The sequence below is a fragment of the Anser cygnoides genome, chromosome 7 (genome assembly GCF_040182565.1).
Source record: "Anser cygnoides isolate HZ-2024a breed goose chromosome 7, Taihu_goose_T2T_genome, whole genome shotgun sequence".
Classification (NCBI taxonomy): Eukaryota; Metazoa; Chordata; class Aves; order Anseriformes; family Anatidae; genus Anser; species Anser cygnoides.
In genome coordinates, this window is record NC_089879.1 from 31,086,232 (window position 1) to 31,101,429 (window position 15,198).

The following is a 15,198-nucleotide window of genomic DNA, read 5'->3' on the forward strand; positions in this document are numbered from 1 at the left end:
TGCATCGTTTTCCTGGCTTTCTAGCTTTGCAGAAGCCAAATGTCTTTTTCCAAAGACAATTAATAATAACCTGAACTAGTTTAAGTTCATCCCTCCCAGCCCTGCCATAACAAGCAGGAGGTAATGGACGATTTGGAGAAATACACTGTGCAGGAGTACTTTTTTTCCTTTTTTAAATGCTTTTCATAATTCTAATCTAGATGCAAAGTGAGTCTCTGGGAACAGTGTTTCAGAGATGATGTCCTGAGGCCACTGGAAACTTTGTGTTCGATAACTGGGCACAAAACTGATTGCTTGCCCTTACCCTGCCTCTGAGCTATCCTCAAAGCAGCCAAACAGAAAGCAGCTGTCCTGCCGTGTCCCCCAAGCCAGTCAATTGCAGGGTGAAAAACACAACCCCTACGCTTGGCTTCCAACCCAAAATCCAGCTCTTCGGGAAACTAGATTCCTGAAATGTGAGCAGTGAGCTCTACACTCACATGGTAAGCTTTTCCATTGATGTTCTGACTTCTTAACGTTACAGCATTTTTAACATCCCAAGTGTGCTGTGTAGTTATTAAAAAAGGACTGTGTAGCATATACAGGATATTACAAAGGATTTGTTTACTCGACTCCTTCCTCGCTATTTTAAGTTGTCGGAGCCACTGAGTTGGGGATCAGTGAACCACTGTTGGGATATGACTTTGCTTATTGAATGTATTTCTCTGTGTATTCTAGACTGGCCAGCACACCGTGGCAGAGAGTATTTTCAGCCAAATGCCACAGGGACAATTCTGTCAGGCGCTGAAGCAAAGCCGTAGTCTTGGTCTTGGAAGTCTAGCTACAGGTATGCACAGCCTTTATGATAATTTTTTAGTGACACAAATAGCATGCATTGGAAGTGGCTGCTGTTGAAGCAGTTACGGACAAATAATACTTCATGTGGGCAAATTTTTGTCTGGCTTTGGGCCATGCCTGCTTACATGGAAGACGTGGTTAAACCTATTGTAGTCCCACAAATCGTATAGAGGAATTCCTCTCATTTGTAAAGCATGGTGAGTAGCACTACGTATACATCATATCTGAACTGAAGGTGCTTTCCACTTGGTAACTGGGCAGATGTAATTTCTGGCCATTATCGAATCTCCTGTGTCTGCAGAAGCTTGTGTGTGTATGAAGTGGTCACTGTTTGAGATGCTTCTCCTAGCTGAAGCTTTGGAGGCTTTCAGGAGAGAAAAATTGAGGGGGAAAAAAAAAAGGCAGGAAAAGTTGGGTGAGGATTAAAATGACTGTACCTGTGGTTTTGTTTTACTTTCATTGCATACATGGAGTACATGTATAAAGTACACAAATACTTCCCTCTACCATTTAGGACCACCAGCTGCTGCCTGCCCAGCACCAGCACTAGGGGACAGCTGGAGGTGGACGTGGTGTAGGGCTGTGGGGCTGCTGGCAGGGGACCAAGTGCAGGCCTCAGGGAGGGATATGTAGCCACACCACCTGCAGCTGGGGTTGTGGAGACAAAGCAAACACTTTCCTGTTCGCCTGCAATGACGACTTTTCTCTAATTTCTGCTGCGCTGTGGGCCCACTAGAGGTGCCACTGTCCTGTCTGTCAGACAGCCCCAGTGCTGGCTGAGCGGCAGAGAGGGTACATCACGTTATGGGGGCTGAACGCAGCGTCACCACAGCTGATCCCCTTCCGTTAAGTTACTGCCATTATTGAAGGAGGTCCGGTCTAAAGGAGTGCCAAGACCATTCTTTTAAAGTGTGTGCGTAAGCCCTGTGCGATTTGCAAAGAAAATCGTTGTAGCACCGAGCCTTCCTCAAGTGCTTTGATGTGGCTGGGGCAGAGGCACGGGGTGCAGCAGAGCGGTCTCTAGGAGACCCCGCTCCCGCTTCTCCTTGGAGCCCCTGTCAGAGGGGGGAAGCGGGGCCGAACGCCCCTGCCCGTCCTGCCGGGTGCCCGCCGGGGGGCACAGCGGGGCCCTGAGTGCCGGTGCCCCGTGGGGCTTCGCGTTCGTTCCCTTAACCCCCCCACCAAGCCGGGTGCCCCGGCACGGGCCGTGTCCGCCGGGCCCCGCTGCCCGCGCGGCGCGGCCGCCATTTTGTCTCTCCGCGGCCCCTCGCCGCGCTGCGCGCCCCGCCCGCCATGGCGGCGCCACCCGGCCCTGCAGCCGCTCCGCCGCGCCGCCAGGGGGCTGAGCGGGGCGGGCCGGGCCGGGCCGGGCCGGGGCGGGGCTCTCGCGAGAGCGGCCCCGGGGCGCCGTTGAGCCGCGGCGCCGTCAGCCCGAGGGAGCGATCGGCGGCCGCACGGTGAGGGACGGCGCGGGGCCGGCATGGGATGGGATGGGGGGGGCGAGCCCTGCGCGGAGCCGCGGCGGCTGCACGGCGCCGGGGGCTGCGGGGCGGGCGGGTGCCGTCGGCCTCGGGCCCGGCGTGCCGCGGGGCTAAGGGACGGGCTGAGCCGGGAGCCGGGCCGCTCGCCCGCGGCGCGGAGGAGGCGGCCGGCAGCAGCGAGCCCCCGTAACGCGGCGCTCGGCCAGGGGCAGCGCCGCCTGCGGGGCCGTGTGCCTCGGGCAGAGCCAGGCGTCTGTCCGGCGCTTTTCCAGGGGGCGTTAAGCGCAGAAGTGCGGGCGGTGGTTGTGCTGTACCGTAACGCCGCGTCGGTGAGACCTCCCCGCTCCGGGACGCCGGCCCTGCTGCGTGCGCTGCGGGGCTGGGCCCTTCCAGGCCTCGGCTTCCCGGAGCGTTGGGATCCTGCACGGTGCCGCTCCCCGGGCGGCCCCAGCGCGCAGCTGGGGCCGGCGGCACGGGGCTGCCGCTTGAGGCTGGGGAAATGCCCTGCCCGAGGCTTACTGCTCCTTGCCGCCCTGTTCCAGTTTCTCTCTTACTTACAACTGCTGGAGCTCGCTTTCTGCAAAAGGCTTGACTTACAAAATACGGGGTATGCAGCCGCTCCGCAGTAGAATAATGCCCCTGGATGAGGCTCCGCACAGGTACTTGTCTGTGGCGTTGGTGCTGTGCTCTGTACAATGCTTGTTATTTTTGGATCTAAATGGAAATTTCTGAGATTCGGCTCTTACGCCTACAGTACTTTGCTCCCTGACCACAACTCCCACGCGCCTAATTCGGGATAGTTTGTGAAGAGGAACGCCTGTTTTTAGTGGGGCAGGATGGAAACGAAGAGGGCTTTCAGGTCAAACAGGCCAGCTGGTGTGAAACCACATGAAGCCAGGTCGGTGAAACCTTGGGAACAGCCTGGCCCTGGCAGCTCCAAGAAATTGTTCCGTATTTATAAATAGTCTCTTAAACGCCAGTTTTGTTCGGGACAGCCTCCTAGTAAGGGCTCAGGAAGGTCATCTTTTGAGGGTTTGCACCATCCACTGGAAATGGAAAACAAGGATCTTTTCAGCAGCAGCTGGGATGGTTGTGCTGAAAGTGAAAAGCCAGTAAAACCAGTTTTCTGTCAGCCTGTTAGCAAGCTGTGTGGGAAGAAAGGTTGTCCTCTGCTCCCAGCTGCACTATACATAATTACAGTCTTAAAAAACAATTTTTGTCTGGGAGCTTGAGCTACAAAGAAAATCAAAAGATCTGGAGGCTGAGATTATACAGAGCATTAAGAGGGGTGAAGCTGTCACCACCAGCTTTAGCTGAAGGGGTTTTGTAACTCTGCTGAAGGTTTTAGGTACTGAGAAACAGACAATTTTTTTTAAAATCTTTTTTTTCCCCCCCGTAAAGACTAGTAAGTATTTTATTAGCAGCAATAACGCTATCTTCAAGCCTTGTTCAGGCGCGTTGTTGTTTTCTAGCCCCAACTTCTCCCCTGATTACGTGCGCAGAGGCGTGCTGCCTTATCAGCCCGTGGGGCTGCTGGCTGCGCCCTGTGCCTCTGGGGCCACCGGTGGTGGCGGGGGTGGTGGAGCGGGGCCTCACCGCGTCCCTTGGGCTGGGGGAGTTGAGCTGAGGAGCGAGAGACGGCTGTCAGCCTCGGCTGGGACACTGCTTGCAGCGGCTGCGGTCTGAGGAAGCGAAAGAACGGCCATTTTATAGGGGCTGCAGGGAGACTCTGTTCGTGCCGGAGAGAGACTCCTGCACAACAAAGACAAAAAAAAGAAAGTATTTTCAGAGATCATTAGGGGACCACGTGGGAGTTTCTTAAATTTGCCTGTGCCAGGATGAAGTTGCTAATCTACATTGTAAAAACTGAAGCAGCTTTTCTTCAGGCTTCCTGCAGAATTCCCCTGTGACATAAATTCAGAAAATGTTTAAATAGCAGTGCGGTATACTTTGCTCAGACTTGGCATTTGTAGATACATGCTTAACGTCATTGGCACGGCAGTCCTTTAAGTGCATTATTTATGCTCTAAGTAAGCAAGGCAATTACTTTTAGCCTTTCAGACTTTGACTGTAGTTGTTGCATAAGAATATAATAAAAAAAATATATTTTTTTTCTTTTGAGTATACGACAGCTTTGAATATATCCAGTGTCATTGTTTTCTTGGCTGGGTATCTCCCTGTCTTTGTATTAATAATTTTAGATTACTTCTGAGAGCTGGGCTTCCATTTAGGTTTTCCTGCAGGATGTACGTCAGACAGTGGATGTATATTTAAGCATTTGGATCATACAGGTACAGCCATCCAAAACAAGAGGGGCAAGAAGCAGCTCTGTTGGTTCATGTTGTATTTTCTTGTTGTATATTCATGTTGTAAACTGCAATTGTTGGATTGCAGTTTGTGCAGTTGTGGAGCTTGGCAGTTGCGGATTAACTAGCTGCTCAGTAACACGAGCTCTGTGGTTTTGTTGTATTTGGAATACTTTTTGAGTTCTCTCCAGTGGGGTGTTGAAATCTATGTAATATTTTGATTGATAGATATGAACCTTTTAATTCTGCTGAGGGTTTCCATAGCTGTTATTGCTGAGTACCTGTTTTAACATTATTAAATGGGGTGTTTTCTACAAATCTGAAGTTCAGAGATCCTGTGAAATCTTTCAGGAATCCGGTGAAACTGAACAGGAGAATTGAAACTCTTGGGTAACAAATACCCACTATTTAGAAAACGTTTTTACTGATGCTTCCCATTTTTTCACTTAAAATCTGTATTTAGCTTTTTTTCCTTATTTCCAAAATCCTTACTAGCATAACTTCTTAGAAATTTTGTATCTGAGCCCTTTTTACTTGAGGATATGCTGATGCTAAGTAAGTTACTAAGGCTGTGACCGTAACAAAAATAACGGGCAGCCACAGTAAGTTTTGGCCCTTGCAACTTAGTAAAGAGTGGTCTGTGTCAGTGCTTGGTTTTTGAGCTGATCAGACTGTATAAGAATTTTCTTACTTATGAGGGAATTTAAGGGAGCTGGTTAAATTGCCTGCAGGTGGAAAAAGGGTGACTCAAATAGTGACTGCCCCTTGCCAGGCCATTCTTCCCCAGCTCCCGCAGGTCTGCTGAACCCTGCCCAGACCAGCTCCCAACTGCTGGAGTCTGCTGGCTAGGCACAAATGCCAGAGGAATGTGAGCAGCAGGGAGGATTGCCTAAGCTCCTGTGGTTGGACCTGTTGTCAAGAATCTGTTGGTTTTCCTGTGGTTGCGTAAATTCCCTGGGCCAAGGCATTTCGAGACTGGTGTCACTTGCGCAGAAAGCTTCAACTGTGTTCAGAAAACTTGCGTCGGTGTAGGGTCTTAGGCTTTTTTGTTCACCTTAATAGTGAAGCAGTCCAGATGGTTCTTCATATGATGCCAGTCTTCTTCCCTTAAAGAGGAATAGAAACTATTAAGATTTTTGTTTGTCTTATTTTAGGAACACTTTAAGAATGAGTCCACCACAAGATAGAAGTAGAAATTCCTGCAGCAGCGAGCCACTGGCGAAGTGCCTTCAAGCAAAGAAGGACTTGGAAGCAGCTATATCTGGAATTGTCAAAGCTGAGCAACAGATTAAAGAGAACTGGCGGGAGGTAATTTTTAATTCATTAGAATGCATTAATAACTAATACGACTTTGATGACAGTTTTAATTACTCCAGAGTACTTTATGATATGATGATGGTACGAAATCTCCCTAGAGACAGCCAAGTATCTTGGTGTATAACGTGGGCGTGTTTTTGATAAAGTTACTCCTATGCTACTAGCTTAGGCACGCAGAATTTTCTGTAGCTGTTGGCTGAAACATCAGAATAGAGAGAGATTGCAAACAACCCTGTTATTTGATACTCCTTCAGAGGTAGCCTTGGAACTTGCACTGCCTTGGTGAGTCATGTGCTGTGGGCAACTGCGGTTAGCGTTTGAGAAATGAATTGGTACAGAAATACCACTTCTCTGTGGCAAATATTTTGTAATTAGCACGGTATATGCTTGTTGTGTGACAGATATTACAGAAGTGGTACCTGTCGCCTTACAGGTAAAAGCTAAGATTCACAGCCACATAAGTCGCCACCTGGAATGCCTGCGCAGTCGTGAAGTCTGGCTGTTCGAGCAGGTAGATCTCATTCAGCAGCTGAAAGAGGAAGCGTTGCAGCAGCAAGCTCAGCAGCTGTATTGGGTAAGATCTGGCTGCAAATTGATTTTGTTGCACTGAGATTTTTAAATAAACTGTCTCTGCAAGTACTTTCTCCATTGTAACTTTAGAAGCGAAAACAGTAATGTGTGTTTTGTCTTCGTGCAGTATTTGGGACAGTTCAATTGCCTTATTCATCAGCTGGAACGCTCCTACAGTAACGAACTAGCAAACCAGATTTCAGTTTGTCTGGAGAGGTAAATATTGTCTCTGCAAGCTAACACAGTTGATACTTATTTTGACTTATGAATTTAATCCAATTTGTGATTCGAGGAGAACTAATAATAGATCTAATTCATAATAATAGTTCCTAGAAGTAAGATCTTTAAAGCAGTCTGAAGTATGATTCCTCTCATCTTTATCAGATTGAAAAACCCAAAACAGAATCATGAAAAGCAGTGGGTGTGGACATGCACATTTTTTCAAATATTAATTGTTGAAATATGAAGGAAGAACTTGTGTTTTGTTGGCTGTTTACTTTCTTCATGGTTTATGAACAGGCATCTCCCTATTTTTGTGCAAACAGTAAAAATCTTTCAGTTAATTAGTGCCAAGTCGCTTTGGAAACCTTATGAAATAACAGACTGATTTCCCAAAACATGACAGATGACATGGATAAGGTTGCAATTTTTATAACATTTCTGTAACTACCATCTTATTCTTTCAGACTGGAAAGTCTTACTCTTAAACCAGAGGAGTCTTCTGTCCTGAATTTTGAGGCTGACACATCCTACCTTCGCCAGGCTATTACCTCATTTGGTTCAATTAAAACAATGGTAAGCATCAAGACTTTCCTGGACTGCAATACTTCATACCCATGTATATATGTATATATAGGCAGTATTGCAATATATTCCAAGTGGTATTTCCACTTTCAGTTAGAGCTTGAATAAATCTTGTGTACAAGTCATATAGTTCTAGCTGTGTAATACATACCCAGTGTTTTATTAATTATGCACCTAATTGTGATTTTCACTGAGCTTAGATCTAGTTTTGTGTATGTTACTTTGATATTTTGGCAGAAACCGAGGGAATTATGGTTCCAGCAAGTGAAAAACTAATGTTAATATTTTATTTAGATGTTAATACTTATATTGCAGAACGCCATCTATGATGCATAAATATTTTGGGATTCTTATGTAAGCAGTGTATCACAGTATCACAGATTTCTAGGTTGGAAGAGACCTCAAGATCATCGAGTCCAACCTCCGACCTAACACTAAGTACTCCACTAAACCATATCGCTAAGCTCTACATCTAAAATCTTCTATATTATTAAAATCTTCTGTATTATTGGAGATAATTCTCTTAAAAGGCAGTAGAATGGTAGTAGTATTTTTAGAGCAAATCTTTGTGTTTTTTAAATGTTGAGAAAATTATTAGCTATAAAGAGCAACCAGCTGTAACTGCGCTTTGCTTCTGCTTCATTGTAGAAATCATCCTAGAAACTGGACAAAATTGAGATTTAAATTGAATTTTACTCTTCTTTCCTTATAGCAAACCTCGGAGAGAGAGAATGCTTCTCCCTGGTTCCCAGGGCAGAATTTTGCCCTAGTGAACTGTGAGCAGGTAAGATTAGGACTTGTATCTGCGAACGTTTCACTGTAAGGAGTGGTAAAAGGAGAACTCAGGCACAGTATATTAGCTTGCTTGAGAAATGACTTCTGTTCATTAAGATGTTTGAGCAGCTAGTAGCAGTTGCTGTGGTAAGCGTCAATGATCTGATGTTCTAGCTGCTCCAAGAACAGACATGCAAGGAGATGCATGAATGTGAATTTGGAGTTTGTTTGTCAGTCAAAATGTTTTAACCGAGTGTTGTCGCGTCAGGGCTTGGAACTGTCCAATGAGGTTTAATCCAGGAGTTCACGGGAAACAGGATGTTGGGCTCTGCACAGAAACAGTGTCAGTGAACATTCAGAGAGCAGCAAATTAGTAAGGGGAAGTGTGGTCAAAAGGAGTGTTATGGCTGGATTATGCATCAGAACTGTGCATTGTAGAAGTTGTCTTTTCCTTTCTTATCATTCCCTCTCTGAGTAATCTAGGATCACAAAACAATCCGTTGGTGTGATGGCTTAAAGTCATACAGATAATTGAAGATTTTTTTTTCTTAACCAGAAGGAACTTAGGGTTTTTCTTTTGGTTAGAAATACTGATTTGATGTATTGACCATTTTGATGTTCACCATCAATTGCCTCAGCAATTACACACTTCCATAACCAAGAATGTTTTTTACCAGCAGAAAACATTGTGTGGGACAGTGGGTGCCTCGCTTGCTGACTGGTTACTTGGAAGCAGACCTGTGGGTGTTTGCCAGGCTCCATATATTCCCAGCACCAATCTTGAAGAATGGGTTACCCAGAAATGTGTGTCAGAACCCAGCCAGGTACGCCTTTTATGCACTAACCTAGTTTAATAAAGGGGACAGTGATTGGAGATGCAATACGGTGGAAATTAAATCTTCATTAATTCTCTTCACTCTGCCTCATGCTCCAGTAATACTTTTGCACTTACCAGAATATTCCAAGTTAAAACTGTGCCAACAGTTACTGAACGTTGTCTTTTAGTGCTAATAAATGCATTTTGATGTGTTTTTACTAGGATTTAAGTTCTTCCAAAGTCTGTTATTTTGAGCAAGCCTGGGGAAATCTGAAAGATTTGGAAAACTGGCTCCTGCAGAATCAACAGCATGATGTTGCTGGGAAGACAGATTCCCCTGCTCGCAAGGACTCCACTTCTACTTTCAACTCATCCTTTTCCATGGAAAAGGTGGAGGAATTGGAATGCCTTGAACAAGAAGAGGTGGACCTTTCTGACTGGCTGCTTACGCCGGAGGTGGAAAATGGAAGTAGTGCTTCAGATGAGAAATGGAAGTATGAATTCAAACCTTTTAGGGAAGAATTTAATTTGAATGATTGGCTCCTCAAAGCTGAAACGTGTACCAGTTGTTGTGGCAGCCAGATCAAAAGCGTGGAAATTGAGAACCTGGGAAATCTGAAGTGCCTGAATGAGCATCTTGACGGAAAGAAATCACCCACTACATCTGCCGTAAACGCTTGGCTTCTTCAGCATCCCCAGGCCCCTTTCAAAGTGGAAGATGTGTGCAAAGCTAATGAGCTGTGCACCAGCTTTTCAGAATGCGTGTGTGATGAAAACTGTGGAAAAGTGGCCCTTTGTAAATGGCTTCTGAAGAAGGAAGGGAAGGATAAAAACGGAATTCCAGTGAGCCAGAAAGCTGTACCAAAGCCTGAGCATGAGAAGACAAAGTCTGTTGCCAATACCTGGCTTAACCCCTCACAGCAGCTTGCAGGGGAGCCTGTTAGCGTAGAGAAAGTGGATTATTCAGCAGAGATAGCAGAACCATGGAAAGTACTGCTCGAAAGGCCCCTGACAAGCTGGCTAGCAAAGTCTGAGCACAAAACAGAAAGTGCAGAAGAAAAGGCAAGCAGGGAAAAAGCAAATAGTTTCAAGAGTCCTTTCGTAGACCTCTTGGCTCCATTCCACCTTCCCTTGAATGTAAACAGTTGGGTGTTGACTTCAAAGAACCTAGAAAGTGCTAACCCACCTCCAGTGGAAGATAAATGGCTCCTACGCAAGAAAGCGCAAGTGAGCATGCACATAAGTTTTTGCTACTGCTGTGTTTTAAGCTCTTTTAATGTTTTCAGCAATTATTACTTAAATAATTAAGTAGATGAGGCCAGTGTTTAACATACAAAAAGAATTAATTCTGAAGTATAAATAGTCTAATATATAGTCTAATAGTCTATTAGACTTTATTAATCTAAAAATTAATTTATTAATTAAATAAATTTTTAATATTAGACTATATTAATCTCAGAGGTTCAGGATTCAGTTTTTTCTTTATGAACACCTGACAGAATTTGAAGAGGCACTAGAATGTCTTTATGTTTAGCTATCATTAATTAAGGTGATTTCTTTTCCAGGAGTTTGGCCTTCCTACAGTTTGTGACCTTTTTGCCTGTATGAAGCTCAATGGAGATAATGAAAAATGGCTGTATCGCACTCCTTTACAGGTAGGATGCATAGAATGAATACCTGAGCCTAAACGTAACTTCGGTACAGAATAGAGGAGGCAGCAGCTTTCATCTTCGGAGACCTATGAAAGTAATATTTAACAGCATCAAGATCAAAAAACGAGTAGTTGTAGAGCTTACTGACATGGTTTAATGGTGGATTTGGCAGTGCTTGGTTAGACTGGGCTAGCTGATTTAGAGGTCTTTTCTAGCCTAAATGATTTCTGTGATTCTGTAAGACTTCCTTCCCAAGCACCTTCTTAGCAGCTTGGACCATTCCTTTTTTTTTCATTACTCCTTTTCTCTTGATTCCAAGCCAGGAAGGGAATTGAGTTCTTGACTAGATCACAATTAAACATTGATATTTGGTGAAATCTTGGTAACTTCTGTTGTAACTAAAACATGCAATTCACGTCTAAATGTCTAGGTGACTTCTTACCTTGGTAGTGTATTTGCACCTGATGTCATGTTTGTCCTTTCTGCCAAGGTAACTCCTTATCATTGTTTTTAAAAATGAGAAAAGGCATTCTTCTTAGCAAGTAAGAGTCCGTCAAACCCTATAAGGCAAGATACCAAGTTCTAGAAACTGTTTTAGAATGATTTTTTCCAGTGTCTTATACATGCTTTTTCCAGAACTACTCTCTTCTGTTTATCATAGATTAAAAAGAATAATCCTATTTTAAATTTTAGATGTGAAGAACTGGAAGCATTGAAACTGTCCCCTTCCTGCTGAATAATTGCACATCACGCTGAGTGACTGCAGCCAGCTGATTTCTTGTGTTTGTGTTTGGCCGTCTGCTTCTTCTTCTAAAATTATAACAAAAAATATAGGAGTTATGGTGCAGAAGATGCCTCTTTATGATTAATTCTGAAATGTAAACCCACTGAGCGTAAGCGATCTGACACTATAGAGGTATTAGTGAATTTGTATCTGTTACGGGACTACATGAATCTTCTTGTAATGGATCATCACTTGAAGTATGCTGAAGCCAGTGCAAGTACAAAGCAGAATCTCTCTGGTGCTGTCAAATGTCCACTGTTGGCATCAACTTCAGAAATGTTGCATTTACTTTCAGCTGCTACAACTTTGATGTGGGTTGGGTTCCAGCTTACTGGGGTTGTGAGGTAGCTTAGGCTGTATTTGGAAGCAATTTTTTTTATTGAGCAGTTGTTTACTATAAAGGTCTTGTTTGCATCGTGTATTGCTGTCTCCCAGCTGAGTATGTGTAGTCTAGATTTTGAAAAATACATGAATTTGTGGGACCTGACACATGACAGGAGACTTGGAAACATAGTCCTAAAATAAAACTTTCTTGCAACTTTTTGAGCCAGTCAGAGGACAGGGTGGACATGGGTTTGTCAAAGAAATAGGACAAAGCTGGATTGATGCGCTTTCCTAGAGTATTCACTTTCAAGCATCAGTAGATCCAGAACCTGCTGTGTCCCCAGCATTCAGTAACTATTTGAATTTCACTGGGACAGCTGTAAAAATGAAACGTGTATCTTTCTGCTAGTTTTAGATAATTCAGAATGAACTTCTGTTGACTAAGCCACTGGAAAACAGGCATCTTAGCCACATGGTATTTAAAGGTAATACTTGGGGAATCAGATGCTTTCTCATCAGATTGATGTTTTAATTGGGAAGCACTAACTCAGCAAACTGTGGATCCCACTGTCTATTCCACTGTAATGTTTTAGCTGTGGAATTTTATTGTTATGCATATAAAAGTGGGATTCCAATAATTCTGACCCTTATAGCTGTGGACATATGAACACTATCTCTTTAGGTATTTAACATTTTGAGTCCATAGAGGAAAAAAAAAAGCAGTCAGATGGAAATGTGGATCACATCTGTCAGTTTGCATGAAAAACTGTGAAGTTTCGTAGTTTCTGGTACAGCTTCCAGTCACTTTAGTCTTAATGACTACAGAAAATAGCTCCCCCTCCTCTCCATCACTGAAGCCTGCCCGAAAATAAAAGTGGCCTCAATTCTTTACAATGCTGTAGAAAAGAAACTAGCAAGACCCAACACGTGAACACATTCCTATCTGATACAACCCGTGTACTTAAGTTTTCAGATGGGTACACTGCACATCTGTAACTAGATCCCGAAAGGGCTTAACATCAGCGGACCACTAGAGGCTTGTACGTTAATAGTTGGGGCTTTCTACTGAAAGCAGAAAGATGGTTTTGAAGTTCTTTTCCCCTTTGAATCTGTCCTTGTTGCTGCACGGGAAGACTGCACTGTGACTAATTCCAATAATAGCCTAATTTGATTAGCAGTTGAACTTACTGAAGGTGACCGAAGTGCAGCCCACCTCCTGTAATTCCTTGTAGTCCTCATTGTGTGCTACCTTGTCAGTTTCATTGTAAGCCTTTCAAACTTAGGGGTATGTATTCCTTTACTTATTAACTGACTTATCACTAATTGATATTTATGTAAAACATCGATTAGTCTTTTCCATTAAAAATAATTGCAGCCAAAGCGTGTGATATGGCTTCTTTGTAAGGTGGTTAACAGAAGAACGCCGAGGAGACTGGCCTGGTTAACTTCTGCTCAGAGGCTGCCGCAGCAGCGTGCCCATCCCAGAGCAGGGTTCACGGCTTAGTTCTTTATGTGGCCGCTGCCCGCACGGCCGTGCAGCCGGCTTCTGCAGCCAGGGAGCCCTGGTGCACGCCTGGCAGGCAGCCTCCTGTCTGCCTGCGCTGGAACAGAAGCCCTTGGACACTCAGCTGGTACGGCTAAAGCACCCGGCCTTTATTCAGGAGCTGCAAGAAACAGATTTAGACAGAATGGTGCGTTTGAGTCCTGTTGCCCTGAATATTTAAGGAGGATTTACGGATTATTTTTTTAATATGTTTCAGTCCTCTTCTGTGGCTGGCTAACATACCTTGTCTGGCTGCCCAGCTGAAAGTTAGTCCTCTAGCTCTTATGCTCTCCTTGTATTTGAATGTCAGTCTCTGGTGTATTTTGGTTCTCCTTTGAGGATTTTCTATTCCTTTAAGCTGCTCTGTACCCTGAAGAGAACATTCTTATGAGACAACATGCAGCTGGGCCTGGCAGCCTTCCAAACAGGATACCCTGAAGTTCATTTGTGGGTGTGTGCGCATACACGCATGTGTTTTTTTTCCAAATGTACTAGAGCTTGCCTTAGAAGCAGCTACGTGTGGAACTCCACAGCGCGAATCCTGAATGTATAACTTTCAGAGACAAGGAATAAATGGCTCACACAAGACAAAGTAGCAGGAGCAGAGAACACTATTCATGGCTTCACAAGCATTTGGAGAGGTTTTTTTTGAGCAAGCTGAGATTATCAGCCATGCCTCCTACTGAGGAATAGGGTGCTCAAACACCCAATTCCACAGCTGTTCCAGCTCAGTAGGGAGGGAAAGAAATCTCCACTCCTCCCTTAACCATTGCGTTTCCCTAACAAATGAAGACTCCTAACTGGCTTCTGTGCAAAATAACCCAACTGCTCTGCGATTGCATAGTGCCTATGGGGGAAAACAGGGAACAGCAGCTCGTGGGGGGGACAAGAGCCTGGTCACAGCCTGCTGCATCCCAGTACCAGGGCTGCTCAAGGGGCTCCATGCATGACTCCTGGGGCTGTGCGTATGGGACAGGGAGCAGGGGGAGGGACCCCTGGGTGGGGGTAAGGAACAACATGAGCCCACTGTTAATGACACCAAGAGAACTAAAAAAAGGCTGCGGTACCCTCTGGAGTCACTGTGGTGCCTGACACGCAGGAACACCAATGCTCCGAGTACACAAAGCTCCATTTAAAGCATACCCGTCTCTTAACTGTTACTCTGCTTCGCTGAGGACGTTGAGATTGCTACCCCATGCCTAACGATTTTTCAACAACTTCTCCCCAGCTGTAAGAGAACTCACCTGCTGAAAGGGAATAGTGAAAGAGGGGTTTGCCTTGCTCAGCCTACACAAAAGCAGCTTTAACAAGTTCAGACAACTTTCACTATACCTGTTAGTTATCTCAGACTCGCTTGCTGCCACAGCATGGAAAGGTGCTGTAAGTCTATCAGCAGAACTAGATGCTGCGACTGGCACAGCGAACAGATAAAAAGTGCCTTTTGGGACAGCCGAGATCTCTGATGCCCACATCTCTGTAATAATTCTCCATGGGAGGACTGTGGCTTGCTAACCAAACCCTACGTTTGCAACTTGCTTTTACTTTTATTCCTACTGAACTCAGATGCACTTTTGGTCACAGCTTGAAGCAGCAACTTGATACTGATTGGTCACCGGTAAATTGTGACTGCAGCAAGTCTCGTAGATAAAGCACAATAAGGATATTCCTTACTTACAATTCAGTTTTGCTTTGGAGAGCTTGGAGCCATAAATATGAACACAAGCTGATGCTACCGGATGGCCAATGCTCTCTCTCTGTCTGAGCGCAGTGCTGCACCCAGAGCTGACTTCAAGTGCTCAGCCCCAGAGCCAGCTCCCTCGCTGCTGCCTCTACGGTTACGTTTGGTACCTCAAGCTAAGTATCGCTGCATGCAAACAGGTTACGAACCAAAGCTTTTAATGGCCTTAGAAACAAAGCTACTGCAGGAGAACACACACAGCTCTGCCCCGAGGCAGGCAGTTCCAGGAAACCTGAGGTGACTGCAGACCA

At 45.0% G+C, this 15,198-nt stretch overlaps 1 protein-coding gene across 3 annotated transcripts; it reads left to right on the forward strand.

The window, feature by feature from the left end:
* The first annotated feature begins 2,144 nt into the window (after nucleotides 1-2,144).
* Nucleotides 2,145-13,046, forward strand: NCOA4 (nuclear receptor coactivator 4). 3 transcript variants are annotated; one of them, XM_067000713.1, is made up of 10 exons: nucleotides 2,145-2,294; nucleotides 5,779-5,932; nucleotides 6,375-6,515; nucleotides 6,639-6,727; nucleotides 7,198-7,306; nucleotides 8,028-8,099; nucleotides 8,767-8,913; nucleotides 9,129-10,133; nucleotides 10,472-10,561; nucleotides 11,252-13,046. In XM_067000713.1, exons 2-10 carry the CDS (start codon nucleotides 5,792-5,794, stop codon nucleotides 11,255-11,257), a joined length of 1,800 nt encoding a protein of 599 aa, XP_066856814.1. In that variant the 5' UTR covers nucleotides 2,145-2,294; nucleotides 5,779-5,791; the 3' UTR covers nucleotides 11,258-13,046. The 3 variants fall into 3 exon arrangements, with proteins under 3 accessions (XP_066856814.1, XP_066856815.1, XP_066856816.1); XM_067000714.1 differs by having other exon boundaries at nucleotides 8,770-8,913; XM_067000715.1 differs by lacking the exon at nucleotides 2,145-2,294 and adding an exon at nucleotides 2,673-2,977.
* Nucleotides 13,047-15,198: the final 2,152 nt, after the last annotated feature.